The 14,060-nt window shown below is 46.1% G+C and overlaps 1 protein-coding gene across 1 annotated transcript in view; it reads left to right on the top strand.

Moving 5' to 3' along the window:
- The window catches only part of SNX30 (sorting nexin family member 30), a 107,127-nt gene that overhangs the window by 45,132 nt on the left and 47,935 nt on the right, over positions 1-14,060 (top strand). The window contains exon 3 of the mRNA XM_066367452.1: positions 12,804-12,914. Within this exon, the coding sequence (XP_066223549.1) occupies positions 12,804-12,914 (111 nt within the window). The remainder of the gene's footprint in view (positions 1-12,803; positions 12,915-14,060) is intronic.

The raw sequence follows: 14,060 nt of genomic DNA, 5'->3' as shown, positions 1-14,060 counted from the left end.
TTTTGTACAACTCTGTTCCCCTTTGTACGGCCAGGGGCCGCGGCCACCATCATGGCCATGCACATGCAGGTTCCCCTTAGATTCGGACAGATGGTAGAGAAACAGCAGAGTCAAAAACTGGTGGGCCATACTTTTTATTCTAGCTTTGCACCCAGCCAGCGAGTAAACACAAACACACAGAGGGCTCTAAAACCCACTCATTCAGTGCTCTCAAAGCTACTGACACATCTGGGTTTTCCTAGAATCAAAGGTCCCCACTAGCTCAGTCACCCCTAGTTCCCCGTCTCCTTCTTTCTGCACAGACTATGCACAGACTGGCTTCTCCTTCAGCACCCTGCCATCTTGGCTGCTTCTCTGCTCTCCCTCTGCTAAAACATGGCCTCTGGCCTGCTCCTCCTTCTTCACAAACTTTTTGGTGCAAAAACCCCTCCTCCGGCAGACATTAGCATAACAAAGCCCTTTCCCAAGCAGGAAGGTAATTAGCAGTATCACCTGGCAGCACCATTCACATGAGCAGTGCCATTTTTAACAAAATGAGCATAAAAATCACATTTTACAAACTTATTTTCCCAACACCCTTTATTAACACTTGTGAGTGTAGCTTTTGAGAGAGTGAATGCGTTCAAATTATAAAGGATTATATGTAAGTAATTGACTCTTGAACATGGGTTTGAACTGCATGGGTCCACCTACATGTGGATTTTTCCATTAACACTGCATAGCATATGAATTTTCTCTTATAATTTTTGTAATAACATTTTTTAGCTTACTTTATTGTAAGAATACAGTACATAATATACATAACATATAAAATATGTTCTAATTGACTGTTCATGTTATTGGTCAACAGTAGGCTATTAGTAGTTAAGTGTTTGGGGGTCACGAGTTACATGTGTAGGGGGTCAGCTTCCCTAACCCCTGTGATGTTCCGGGGTCAACTGTGCTGTCACTTATTTTCTGTCATGATACTGTTGAACATATTAATACCACATTACACTTGAAATTTATGAATTATTGTATTAACCTAAATCTCTGTGATGAGACTGTGATTCTATAATATGGCATAAGGAGACTTGATGGTGGGGGGAGAAGGAATGACAGAAGGATGGACACTGATATGTATTGGCTTTCTGCTCTGTGCCACTAAGATGTCATTGCCTTGTCCTTTCCACCCGGTTCACAGAGGACGATTTGTCATCCGCACGTGCACGCACACAGTCTTCCCGCCGCATTGCTGCCGAGTCCCTGCTCTTTCCCAGGCATTGGGCGAGGCGCTTAGATATGGACTATCTCCTCAGAGGTCTTAGGGTGATACGTATACCGTATTCCCCATTTATAAGACGCACCTTAATTTTGAGGCCTGAAATTTGGGAAAAAAATGTATTACATAAAGTTATTGAACTCAAGTTTTATTCATCATAAAATTGATACAACTCCTCATCACTGTCAAAACTCCCATCCATTAGCTTGTCCTCATCTGTGTCTGATGATGAGTCACTGTGTTCAGCTGAACACAGAAGCAAGCGTGAAAAAGCGGGAAATGCAAGTAAAAAATCTACAATCACTGTATAAGATGCACTCAGTTTTCAGACCCCAAATTTTTTGAAAAATGATGAGTCTTATACATGGGGAAATACAGTATTTCTATGAATTATTTCCAGTTACTGATTTTTCCCCCTAGGGTCAACTTAGTTTTTACCCTGCAGTCCGTGAAATGTAAAACCTGTTTTTCTTGAATTTGTGCTCTAAATAGCTCACTGACAAGGTGACTACCTTGCTGGCACAGCGTGCTGCCTCCCTTGATGTTTCCCTACTCTACTCTGCCCTGCCGTTTACCTCCAAAAATGCTTATGTTTCAGGACTCTGTCCCCTGATTCACAGGCTGAGGCACATGCTACAACTCATCACTCTTTCCCATGCTTCTTCTCTTTCCCTCCCTCCCTCCCTCCCTCCCTCCCTCCCTCCCTCCCTCCCTCCCTCCCTCCTTCCCTCCCTCCCTCCCTCCCTCCCTCCCTCCCTCCCTCCTTCCCTCCCTCCTTCCCTCTTTCCCTCCCTCCCTCCTTCCCTCCCTCCCTTCCTCCTCCCCCTTCCCCTTCCTCCTTCCCCTTCCTCCTTCCCCTTCCCCTTCCTCCTTCCCCTTCCCCTTCCTCCTTCCCCTTCCTCCTTCCCCTTCCCCTTCCCCTTCCTCCTTCCCCTTCCCCTCCCTCCTTCCCTCTTTCCCTCCCTCCCTCCTTCCCTCCCTCCCTTCCTCCTTCCCCTTCCCCTTCCTCCTTCCCCTTCCCCTTCCTCCTTCCCCTTCCCCTTCCTCCTTCCCCTTCCCCTTCCTCCTTCCCCTTCCCCTTCCCCTTCCTCCCCCTTTCCCTTCCTCCTTCCCCTTCCCCTTCCTCCTTCCCCTTCCCCTTCCTCCTTCCCCTTCCCCTTCCTCCTTCCCCTTCCCCTTCCTCCTTCCCCTTCCCCTTCCTCCTTCCCCTTCCTCCTTCCCCTTCCTCCTTCCCCTTCCCCTTCCTCCTTCCCCTTCCCCTTCCCCTTCATCCTTCCCCTTCCCCTTCCCCCTTCCCCTTCCCCCTTCCCCTTCCTCCTTCCCCTTCCCCTTCCCCTTCCTCCTTCCCCTTCCCCTTCCTCCTTCCCCTTCCCCTTCCTCCTTCCCCTTCCCCTTCCCCTTCCCCTTCCCCTTCATCCTTCCCCTTCCCCTTCCTCCTTCCCCTTCCCCTTCACCCTTCCCCTCCCCCTCCCCCTCCCCCTTCCCCTCCCCCTTCCCCTCCTCCTTCCCCTTCCCCTCCCCCTCCCCCTTCCCCTTCCCCTTCCCCTTCCCCTCCCCTTCCCCTTCCCCTTCATCCTCCCCCTCCCCCTTCCCCTCCCCCTTCCCCTCCTCCTTCCCCTTCCCCTTCCCCATCATCCTTCCCCTTCCCCTTTCCCCTTCCCCCTTCTCCTTCCTTCTTTCCCTTCCTTCTTCCCCTTCCCCTTTCCCTTTACTCTTCCCCTTCCCCTTCTCCTTCCCCTTCCCCTTCCTCCTCCCCCTTCCCCTTCCCCTTCCCCTTCCTCCTTCCCCTTCCCCTTCCCCTTTCCCCTTCCTCCTTCCCCTTCCCCTTCCCCTTTCCCCTTCCCCTTCCTCCTTCCCCCGTCCCCTTCCCCTTCCCCTTCCCCTTCCCCTTTCCCCTTCCCCTTCCTCCTTCCCCTTCCCCTTCCCCTTTTCCCTTCCCCTTCCCCTTCCCCTTCCCCTTTGTGTTCTTATTTATTTCTGTTATTTTTATTGGGGCTGTTTGATTTCCTGTATCTCAGATCTTGTTTTAGGATAACCTTTTCCATGTTTCAATCCCACATTAACACTTGGCTGTGTGTGATATTAACACCTCCAGCTGAACTTGTTACAAAATTAAGTTTTACCTATTATTGATGCATTTGGAGCCTTCCTTCTGAATGTTGTGTTCAAGGGTATGAAGAGAAGTGTAGGGGTGAGAGAGACAGAGGACACACAGGAACACAGGGTCCCAAACACCTGATCTTTTTTTTTTTTTTGTATTTTTCCGAAGCCAGAAATGGGGAGGCAGTCAGACAGACTCCCGCATGTGCCCGACCGGGATCCACCCGGCACGCCCACCAGGGGGTGATGCTCTGCCCATCCAGGGCGTTGCTCTGTTGCGACCAGAGCCACTCTAACGCCTGAGGCAGAGGCCACAGAGCCATCCTCAGTGCCCAGGCCAACTTTGCTCCAGTGGAGCCTTGGCTGCGGGAGGGGAAGAGAGAGACAGAGAGGAAGGAGAGGGGGAGGGGTGGAGAAGCAGATGGCTGCTTCTCCTGTGTGCCCTGGCCGGGAATCAAACCCAGGATTCCTGCACACCAGACCAACGCTCCACCACTGAGCCAACTGGCCAGGGCCCAAACACCTGATCTTGTCCCGGGACCCCCACTTTCTGCTGCGGTTCTCAAGCAAAGTTAATGGTCAGAGGACAAGATCGTACATATCCTTTTCTGATACTTTGAGCTTTGACTCCCAGTCCTAATTCAGGTTCTTGATGACCAAAGCTGGACAAAGTACGGAGCTGCTTTTGCCTGAGCTGAAATGTGCCTACAGCACACAGCCAAAGAAGGTGAAGCAAATCTAAGTCATTTCTTCTCCGGTGGTGGAGAGGCCTTTTTGAAAGGGCAGGTTGAACTGGCAGTTTTCGCTGCAGGCTTCTGTAAAGTAGCATCATCATAATAACTACTTATTGAGCACTTAGCATGTGCTATACTTGTTTGCAATAGAAAACCTTTAAATTTACATAAGTAATATGTGCTTACTGTAGAGAAATTGAAAAACACAAGTAAGCTAAAACATTGAAATAAAAGATCTATAAGCTCTAGCCAGAAATAATCACTTAAAACTTTACGAATGATTTATCTCTATTCACTTACAAAAATTAGCACTTTGCATGCTGTCAACTCACTTAGCATGTTACGAATATCTCTCCATGCTAGTAAATGCCAGTGAGCATGCTTTCATGCTGTCATCTAAGACAGTAGTGCTTGGCGGTGTGGACGCGCTGTCATTTTTGCTGGGGTTGCGTGATGAACAGTGAGGAGGGGCCATATTGTCAAGTCAGAGGTTGAAGTGATGGCTCATGGAATTGAGGCTGGTTAAGGAAGGAAGTAAAAACAGAAATGGACAGAATATCAAGGATCTGTAGGTCCCAAGAGTCTGGAAAAGGGGATGTTGGGAAATGGCCATCTGAAATAGAGGTGGTGCTGGTTAGAGAGGGCTGTGTCCATTTCTGTGTGATGACAGTCCGTGGAGAGGCCATGGGCAGGAGACATTTTGGGCTTAGTGATGGGTGCTGTGTGTGCGAACCTCCTGGCTCTTGAGTGGACCCTAATCATGGAAGGGCTTTGGAAAGGAAGCCCGAGTGTCAGGTGCTCTCAGGGATCCGGAGGAACGACAGCGCTGTCAGCAGATGGCGGCATGAGGAGGGAGGGAGATGGATGTATCCTGATGACATGGGCCTCAGAGGGTTTGCACAGGGCCGGGGAGGGGGTGGTATGGGGCAGCGTGGGGTGAGGGGGCCGGCTGTCAGCAGCAACTCCCAGTCTGGGAAGTGAGGTTTGCAAAACCAGATAAAACGAGCTGCTTCCCACTTGATGGAACAGCAGGCGGCGCTGTTCTTGGGGGAGAGCCAGCCCTCAGAATCTGAATAGGTTGAGGAGCTGAAGGACTTCGTTTCCTTTTTTTAAATCTTATTTTTATTAAATTTAATGCAGTGACATTGATAAATCAGGGTACATATGTTCAGAGAAAACATCTCCAGATTATTTTGACACTTGATTATGTTGCATACTCATCACCCAAAGTCAGATTGTCTTCCGTCACCTTCTATCTGGTTTTCTTTGAGCCCCTCCCCTTCCCCAACCCCCTCTCTCCTTCCTCGCCCCTCCCCCCACCCCCCACCCCCGTTACCATCACATTCTTGTCCATGTCTCTGAGTCTCATTTTTTGTCCCATCTATGTATGGATTCATATAGTTCTTAGTTTTTTCTGATTTACTTATTTCACATTTCTAATTATGAAATGGTTATTCCGGAGAGCTCGGTGGAAATATCTGGGGAGAAGGAAATAAGCAACAGCTCCGGTCAGGAGACAAGAAGACAGAGGAGTGTGGGGGGGGAGGCCAGAAGCCTGTTCAGTCGTCCTGTTCGTAGGGCTGTGGGGTTTTGAAGCAGAATGTGGTCAGCTGGCTAATACGGTATTTGATGAAAGGAGCGGTCCATTTTGGAGAGGACAGTCACTCTGCCTTCTTAAGATTCAGCCATGGCCAGGAGAAATGGTATTTCTCTTCTTCATCTTTTTTTAATGTTTGTTTTATTGATTTTAGAGAGAGGAAGTGAGAGAGCGAGAGAGAGACAGGAGTTTCAATCTGTTCCTGTATGTACCTGACCGGGGATCGAACTGGCAACTTCTGTGTTGCAGGATGATGCTCTAACCCACAGACCTATCGGCCAGGGCAAGATGGCATTTCTGACAAAGACCAAATCGCCCTGTGTTGTTTGTATATTTTGGATTGAATGGAAATTCTTTGGAACGGCTCCAAACCATAGCATTGGACACATGAACTCCGGGGAAGAAGAGTCCTTTCATGGTAGCGTGAGGCTCAGAGGACAGGGCACCCTCCTGGGTGATTGATTACTTCTCTGTATGCACATCGACAAACTTCCCTTCTTAATTCCCTTCTTTAGGGTTCAAGTTTCTTTTCTTTCACGGTGTTTCCTGCTCTGGTTCTGTGCTGGTCTTAAAAAGTGTTGAACTTGAGCCTGACCAGGCGGTGGCACAGTGGATAGAGCCGGTGGCACAGTGGATAGAGCGTCAGACTGGGACATGGAGGACCCAGGTTTGAGACACTGAGATCGCCAGCTTGAGTGTGGGCTCATCTGGTTTGAGCAAAGCTCACCAGCTTGGACCCAAGGTCGCTGGCTCGAGCAAGAGTTACTCGGTCTGCTGAAGGCCCGCTGTCAAGGCACATATGAGAAAGCAATCAATGAACAAATAAGGTGTCGCAATGAAAAACTGATGATTGATGCTTCTCATCTCTCTCCGTTCCTGTCTATCCCTATCTATCCCTCTCTCTGACTCTCCCTCTGTCTCTGTAAAAAAAAAAAAAGTGTTGAACTTGAAAAAAAAAACTGGCAGAGATGCTTAGCGATCACCCAGAAGATGTTCACACGGAACAAAGGTGAAAATTAGCATTTCTCATTGCACACTTGTGTGCGGTTACACATGATTCTTCTGACTTTAGATGTGAACCTGTGGCCTTGTGATCTTTGTGGGGCCTTTTAGATTGTGGAGCACAGTATGGAAATAAAACAGAACCGTGTAGTGGCTGTCTTTGATTAGGAGTTATGGTTGTATGCTTTTCTTTCTTTTTTATGCTTTGTTTACCACAGATATTAGAAATAGAGATAAACATGACCTTATTTTCCTTTATTAGTCAGACCCTGAATCTCACAGAGGAAAACTTTACTCTGAACTCCCAGCTGGAGTTTTATTGGCTTGCATGTTTTATGAGTACTGTCTTATACCAGACTGGGTTTCCATCCAGAAACGCGGTAATGTCTGTGGCCAGTTTCAGCCAGTGCACAGAATTGCGAGGTGAGTGTTTGCTAGCCTCGTTCCTGGCTCCACATTTCTCTGTGCCGGCTTTCTCTGTATCTTCCTCCTACTTCTAATTTATGTCATTTGATCGTATTTTACATATCACTGTATCTTTTCTAGAACAAATTGTGGTAAAAATAAGTAAAATAAATATTGGGTCAGAGAGTGTGAACATCCTTCTGTATTAGGGTGATTATTTTTTACCTTATTGCTTTCCAAAGCATCAAACAAGTTCCACTGCATGTTAAATCCCCGTTGTCTTCAAAGGAGCTGGTAAAAGATGAGCAATTGTGTGTGTGTGATTATAAAAGTGTTGTATGAGGGTAGTAAAAAACTTGGAAATAAGGATGACTATAAAGAGGAGAGTTGTCTTTATCAGTTCTAGATTTTTCTTCTATTTATATCCAAATTTTAACACCAATGAAATCATAATTTATATACAATTAAGTTTGTATCCTGCTGTTTTCTCAAAACTATATACTGAAGCATTTCTGTCATTAAAAATGTGTTACAGAATGATTATGGGTAACCATGAAATAAATATGCTATAATTTCCTTGACCTTTATTTTGGACATTTAGGATGCTTTGATTTTTTTTTCCTATTTTATTTTAAATAATCTGTAGCAAACATCATTATATGTATATCTCTGCCATTATACATATATTTCTGTTGAAAAGTTTTCTAATGATTGTTTCCTAGAAGTAGAATAGCAGTAATTAAAGACATAAATATAAAAGCCATAAATAAAGGAGAAAATACAGGTGAATATTTTTAATAGTTTGCAATGGGGACCGCCTCTGGATGACACTAAAAGTAACCACCATAGCCTGACCAGGCAGGGGTGCAGTGGATAGAGGGCGGGCCTGGGATGCTGAGGACCCAGGTTTGAAACCCCAGGTCACTGGCTTGAGTGGAGTGCAGACTCATCTGGCTTGAGCACGGGATCAGCTTGAGCGCAGGGGTTGCTGGCTTGAGCGTGGGATCATAGACATGACCCCATGGTTGCTGGCTTGAGCCCAGAGGTTGCTGGCTTGAAGCCCAAGATCACAGGCTTGAGCCCAAAGTCACTGGCATGAGCAAGGGGTCACTCGCTCTGCTATAGCCCCACAAGTCAAGGTACATATGAGAAACAATCAATGAATAACTAAGGTGCCTCAGTGAAGAACTGATGCTTCTTGTCTCCTTTCCTGTCTGTCCCTGTCTATCCCTCTCCCTCTCTGCTAAAAAAAAAAAAAAAAAAGGTAGCCACCATAAGGGCAAATAATGGATGGATTTAAAAATTCTGTATCAGAAACACCATTCAAAAATTGTGATGGGGGAGAGGGTTGCGGGAAGGGTATAAAGAGGGACAAATATAGGGTGATGGAGGATGGTTTGACTTTGGGTGATGGGTATACAACACAATCGACTGCCCAAATGATGTGGAGATGTTTACCCAGTATCTATGTACTCTTGTTGATCAGTGTCACTCTGTTAAATTTAATTTTCTAAATAGAAAAAATTGTGATAAAAATGGCTATAAAGAGCTTTTACAAGTGAAAAAGACTTGACTTACAATTTTTAAAAATACCTCTCATAAAAGAAGAAAAACTATAGCCAACAAATATTTGAAAGGATGTTCAATCCTAATAGCCATTAAAGAAACAGAAGTATAACAGAGATAACATATTTTTTAGTTATAAATCCATCAAAGTGTTGAGAATATGTGGTAAGAATATAAATTGGTATTTTTCTGGAAGGAATTTGTCAATTAAAAATATATATACTCTTTTATCCAGCAATTCTGTCTTAAAGAATTTAAGAGAATTATTAAACAGATGCCTAGTGACATATACTGTAGTATTGTTTATTGAATGAAACACTCGAAACAACTTTCATGGGGATTTGGTTTAATTATAATATATCTATTTGGTGGCATGCTGTATAGGTATTAAAAATTATTATATAGATCAGAATTGACATAAAAAGATGTCCAAGATGTGTTAAAGAGATATAGAAAATGAGTGAATGAATGAATATTGTAGAAAAAGTATACACTGTAATACTAATTATATTTTTCTTGATTTAGAGGGAGTATGGGCCCTGGCCGGTTGGCTCAGTGGTAGAGCGTCGGCCTGGCGTGTGGGAGTCCCGGGTTCGATTCCAGGCCAGGGCACACAGGAGAAGCACCCATCTGCTTCTCCACCCCTCCCGCTCTCCTTCCTCTCCGTCTCTCTCTTCCCCTCCCGCAGCGAGGCTCCATTGGAGCAAAGATGGCCCGGGCGCTGGGGATGGCTCCTTGGCCTCTGCCCCAGGCGCTAGAGTGGCTCTGGTTGCAGCAGAGCGACGTCCCGGAGGGGCAGAGCATCGCCCCCTGGTGGGCGTGCCGGGTGGATCCCGGTTGGGCGCATGCGGGAGTCTGTCTGACTGTCTCTCCCTGTTTCCGGCTTCAGAAAAATATCAAAAAAAAATTAAATAAATAAAATAGAGGGAGTATGGCCAATCTTTTTTTTTTATTATTTCTTTATTTTTTCTGATGTTTTAAAATAAGTATGTTCAACCTGAGTAGGAGGGGGAGAGCAGTTCCCCAAAAGTAAAATTGGTTACAGCAGAAATAAAATGTCTTTCATCATACTGCTTTTTGTAGTTACCAAATATTGACTTCAAAGTTAGAGTAGAGCCTGACCAGGAGGTGGCGCAGTGGATAGAGTGTTGGACTGGGATTCCGAGGACCCAGGTTTGAGACCCTGAGGTCGCCAGCTTGAGCGCGGGCTCATCTGGTTTGAGCAAAAGCTCACCAGCTTGGACCCAAGGTCGCTGGCTTGAGCAAGGGGTTACTTGGTCTGCTGAAGGCCCACAGTCAAGGCACTTATGAAAAAGCAATCAGTGAACAACTAAGGTGTCGCAATGTGCAACGAAAAACTAATGATTGATGCTTCTCATCTCTCCGTTCCTGTGTGTCTGTCCCTGTCTATTCCTCTCTCTGACTCTCTGTCTCTGTAAAAAAAAAAAAAGTTAGAGTAGAAATGTTACATAAACTATAATTTATGAAGTGGATTTGCAAAAGCATAATGAAGAGAAGTGATCAGTTCATACCATGTAACATTAGGAAGGCGAAAAGCAGGGCCTCCATCAGGTCTGTTTACAATGACAGTGAGTTGCATATATTTGTTGCGTTTCAAAATCTGCCTTTCATGGGTCCTTAATCATTGGCAAGCCTCAGATGGAGCCTGAGGGCGGCTCTGTGGGGTCTCAAAGAAGATCCTTTTCAACACTGTTCTCACCGTTGAGGAAACTAAGGCTGCAGGAGCCTTATTGGTGTCTCAGGATCCAGTTAGGGGCTAGGACTATTCAGGCACAGGGTGCTTCAGGCTACCTGCTGTCAATATTTCCATGATCCTTATGCCTGAAAATTCATCAGCAGTGATTTGTTCTTTGGATTTTAGTGTTCTTTTTCCTCCTCCAATTCTACAGTGCCAGTTCCTTTGGGGAGTCTTCCAATAGGCTTCCAATAGTCTTCCAGTTCAGATCACAAAAACCTACGTTGAGAGAATTTCCCCACATCTTCCCACTCCCACCCCCCATCACGGGGGAAGCTTGTGTTTCATGGGCATAGTGCATGGGACTCCTTAGGGGAAAAGATGCAGAAAGAGTTAGCTGGGGGTCAGTCAAGACTGAGTCCTTTAACCGTATGACTTTGCCCAGACTGTATGAGCACAGCTTTTGAGGAGGATGAAATCATAATTTTCAATGCCAAAGCCTTGAACAGCTTTTTCTTTGATGGATGACTCTTGTTCGTGTGTTTTAAAGATATCTTTTTTTTTAAAAGCTTTTTTATTTTTATTTTTTTTTCCAGAGACAGATTAAGAGTCAGAGAGAGGGATAGATAGGGACAGACAGGAATGAAGAGAGATGAGAAGCATCAATCATCAGTTTTTCATTGTGGCACTTTAGTTGTTCATTGATTGCTTTCTCATATGTGCCTTGATGGGGGGGGGGGGCTACAGCAGACCGAGTGACCCCTTGCTCAAGCCAGCGACCTTGTGTCCAAGCTGGTGAGCTTTTGCTCAAACCAGATGAGCCCGCGCTCAAGCTGGCGACCTTGGGGTCTCGGACCTGGGTCCTCCGCATCCCAGTCTGACACTCTATCCACTGTGCTACCGCCCGGTCAGGCTTTAAAGATATTCTTGGTGTTGTGAGTTAAAGCTGACTTTTTAGCTTTAAAATGTAAATTTACAAAATATAGCTGAACCGTTTTAATTTCATACTTTAATTTCTGAGAAATGTGGCTGTCATCAAGTTGGTACCTCCATAGGGAAAAATGATTTATCTGAGATACAGATTTAGTTTGGGCAAATTAATGTGTAAACATCTTGTTATTCTGTTAATTTATTTAATTTTCTCTAACATTGGTTTTCTTATTTATTTATTTATTTATTTGTTTTGTATTTTTCCAAAGCCAGAAACGGGGAGGCAGTCAGACAGACTCCCGCATGTGCCCGACCGGGATCCACCCAGCACGCCCACCAGGGGGCGATGCTCTGCCCATCCGGGGCGTCACTTTGTTGTGACCAGAGCCACTCTAGCGCCTGAGGCAGAGGCCACAGAGCCATCCTCAGCGCCCGGACCAATCTTGCTCCAATGGAGCCTCAGCTGTGGGAGGGGAAGAGAGAGACAGAGAGGAAGGAGGGGGGAGGGGTGGAGAAGCAGATGGGCGCTTCTCCTGTGTGCCCTGGCTGGGAATCGAACCCAGGACTCCTGCACGCCAGTCCAACGCTCTACCACTGAGCCAACCGGCCAGGGCCTAACATTGATTTTCATTATCAAAGTGCTGCAATTATAATTCAGAAAGCAAATTCAGGAAGGGGGACGACACAATGATATTTTGGTATTTTCTCTTTATAGATTTTTTTTTTTATCATCCACAATACAATACAATTTCAAGGTGATGGTTCTGGCCAGTGTATGGCAGATGAGGCAAAACCTTGTCTATTATCATCTAATCTGGCTCCTAAATGAGCAGGTGGTCTGTTGTTTCTACTTTTTGTTTGTTTTTCCCCTGCCTTTGGTAGAACTGGTCAGCTTATTCAGCAGGTGGAGGAGACAAAACTCCTTTGAACAGAATCCCAGTTTCGGATTCAGTAGCAATAACCGCAGTAGCATGATCATTCTGCTAAAAGAAATTTTCAAAGTTAAGCTTGGAGGAGATGAATCTAGTGCAGGCGTCCCCAAACTGCGGCCTGTCCGCCGCCGCATGCGGCCCCCTGAGGCCATTTATCCGGCCCTGCTGCACTTCCGGAAGGGGCACCTCTTTCATTGGTGGTCAGTGAAAGGAGCACTGTATGTGGTGGCTCTCCAATGGTCTGAGGGACAATGAACTGGCCCCCTGTGTAAAAAGTTTGGGGACCCCTATCTGCGAACACAATTCTGAGGGATAGTTGAGTTCGATTTCCTGAGGGTAGAAATATATATATATTTTTAAAAGTTGGCATTTTCATTCTAGATCTTTGAATTTTTCACTGGGCCTGTGGCCCAGCCCCGTCATTCTGTGTTGGTAAACCCAGCCCTTTGGCCAGTGTGTTTGGTGGAAGGAAAGTGTATTCTTGCCCAGTCTAGTTATTCACAGAGCTTTTTTCCTCCCCTTTGGCCAAGATAGACTGCTATTCCTTATGCTTATTTTGTTCCATTTTTCTTCTTTGCAGAGTACTCGGGTGGAGTTTGACCTGCCAGAATATTCTGTCCGTCGAAGATACCAGGATTTTGACTGGCTGAGGAACAAACTGGAAGAATCTCAGCCCACTCATCTCATTCCCGTAGGTACTACTTCATTATAGCTTGTTACACCCTTTCCCTGCGGCCTCTTTCCTGAGGCTGTTCACTCAGCTCTCGCCCCTGAAATTGCAGGCCTTACTTTGTAGACCAGATTCACCCGTCAGATGTTTATGGATCATGCATAATGTGTTTTGCTTTTTGGTTTCTGGTTTCTGATTTGCTTATGGTTTCTTGAGTGGGTGGGGTAGGTTTTCACTTCCATTATGATAATTTTTTGAAGTATGGAGAGTTCCAATTCTCATTTTCTGCCTCTTTAAACACTGTTTCCCCTTCCTACATTTTGTTATTAAGGTTTGGACAGCTGCCACCAGGTAAGGGTGAAGCCTCAGATTACAGTTGGCAGGGCTTCCTTTAGATGTGGGTAATTCAGGGAGCAGGAATCTAGCACACAATCCACTCAACCAGTTTTTCACTTAAAAAACAAACCCAAAAGCCACCTTACCTCTATTTATTTAAGCCGCATAATATTTATCTATTATATCTACCCATTTCTAAACAGAACCAGAGCAAATAAAATGGAAAAGACTACCTAAAATCAACATACACATTGACTACTTTTCTGACTATCCCTCCCTATCCTCCCCCTTTTTTTGTATTTTTCTGAAGCTGGAAACGGGGAGGCAGTCAGACAGACTCCCGCATGCGCCCGACCGGGATCCACCCGGCATGTCCACCAGGGGGCAATGCTCTGCCCATCTGGGCCGTTGCTCTGTTGCAACCAGGGCCATTCTAGCGCCTGAGGCAGAGACCATAGAGCCATCCCCAGCGCCCGGGCCATCTTTGCTCCAATGGAGCCTTGGCTGCAGGAGGGGAAGAGAGAGACAGAGAGGAAGGAGAGGGGGAGGGGTGGAGAAGCAGATGGGCGCTTCTCCTGTGTTCTCTGGCTGGGAATCGAACCCGGAACTCCTGCACGCCAGGCCAACGCTCTACCACTGAGCCAACTGGCCAGGGCCCCCCCCCCTCTCCCTTTTTAGTAGAAACAATAACTATTTATATGCCAGATGTTTCTTGGGGCTTTGGTGGCTTTCGGGCAATTTGGGTCATACACCTCTTCAGCGGGCTTTATCTTTCAGTTATAACCTTGGCTGAACAACTTCTTAGCACTACCAGTGTTCCTGTTGCCCCTG

The sequence above is a fragment of the Saccopteryx leptura genome, chromosome 2 (genome assembly GCF_036850995.1).
Source record: "Saccopteryx leptura isolate mSacLep1 chromosome 2, mSacLep1_pri_phased_curated, whole genome shotgun sequence".
Lineage (NCBI taxonomy): Eukaryota > Metazoa > Chordata > Mammalia > Chiroptera > Emballonuridae > Saccopteryx > Saccopteryx leptura.
Note: the sequence above shows the minus strand (reverse complement) of the source record. Positions and strands in the feature narration are given on the sequence as shown.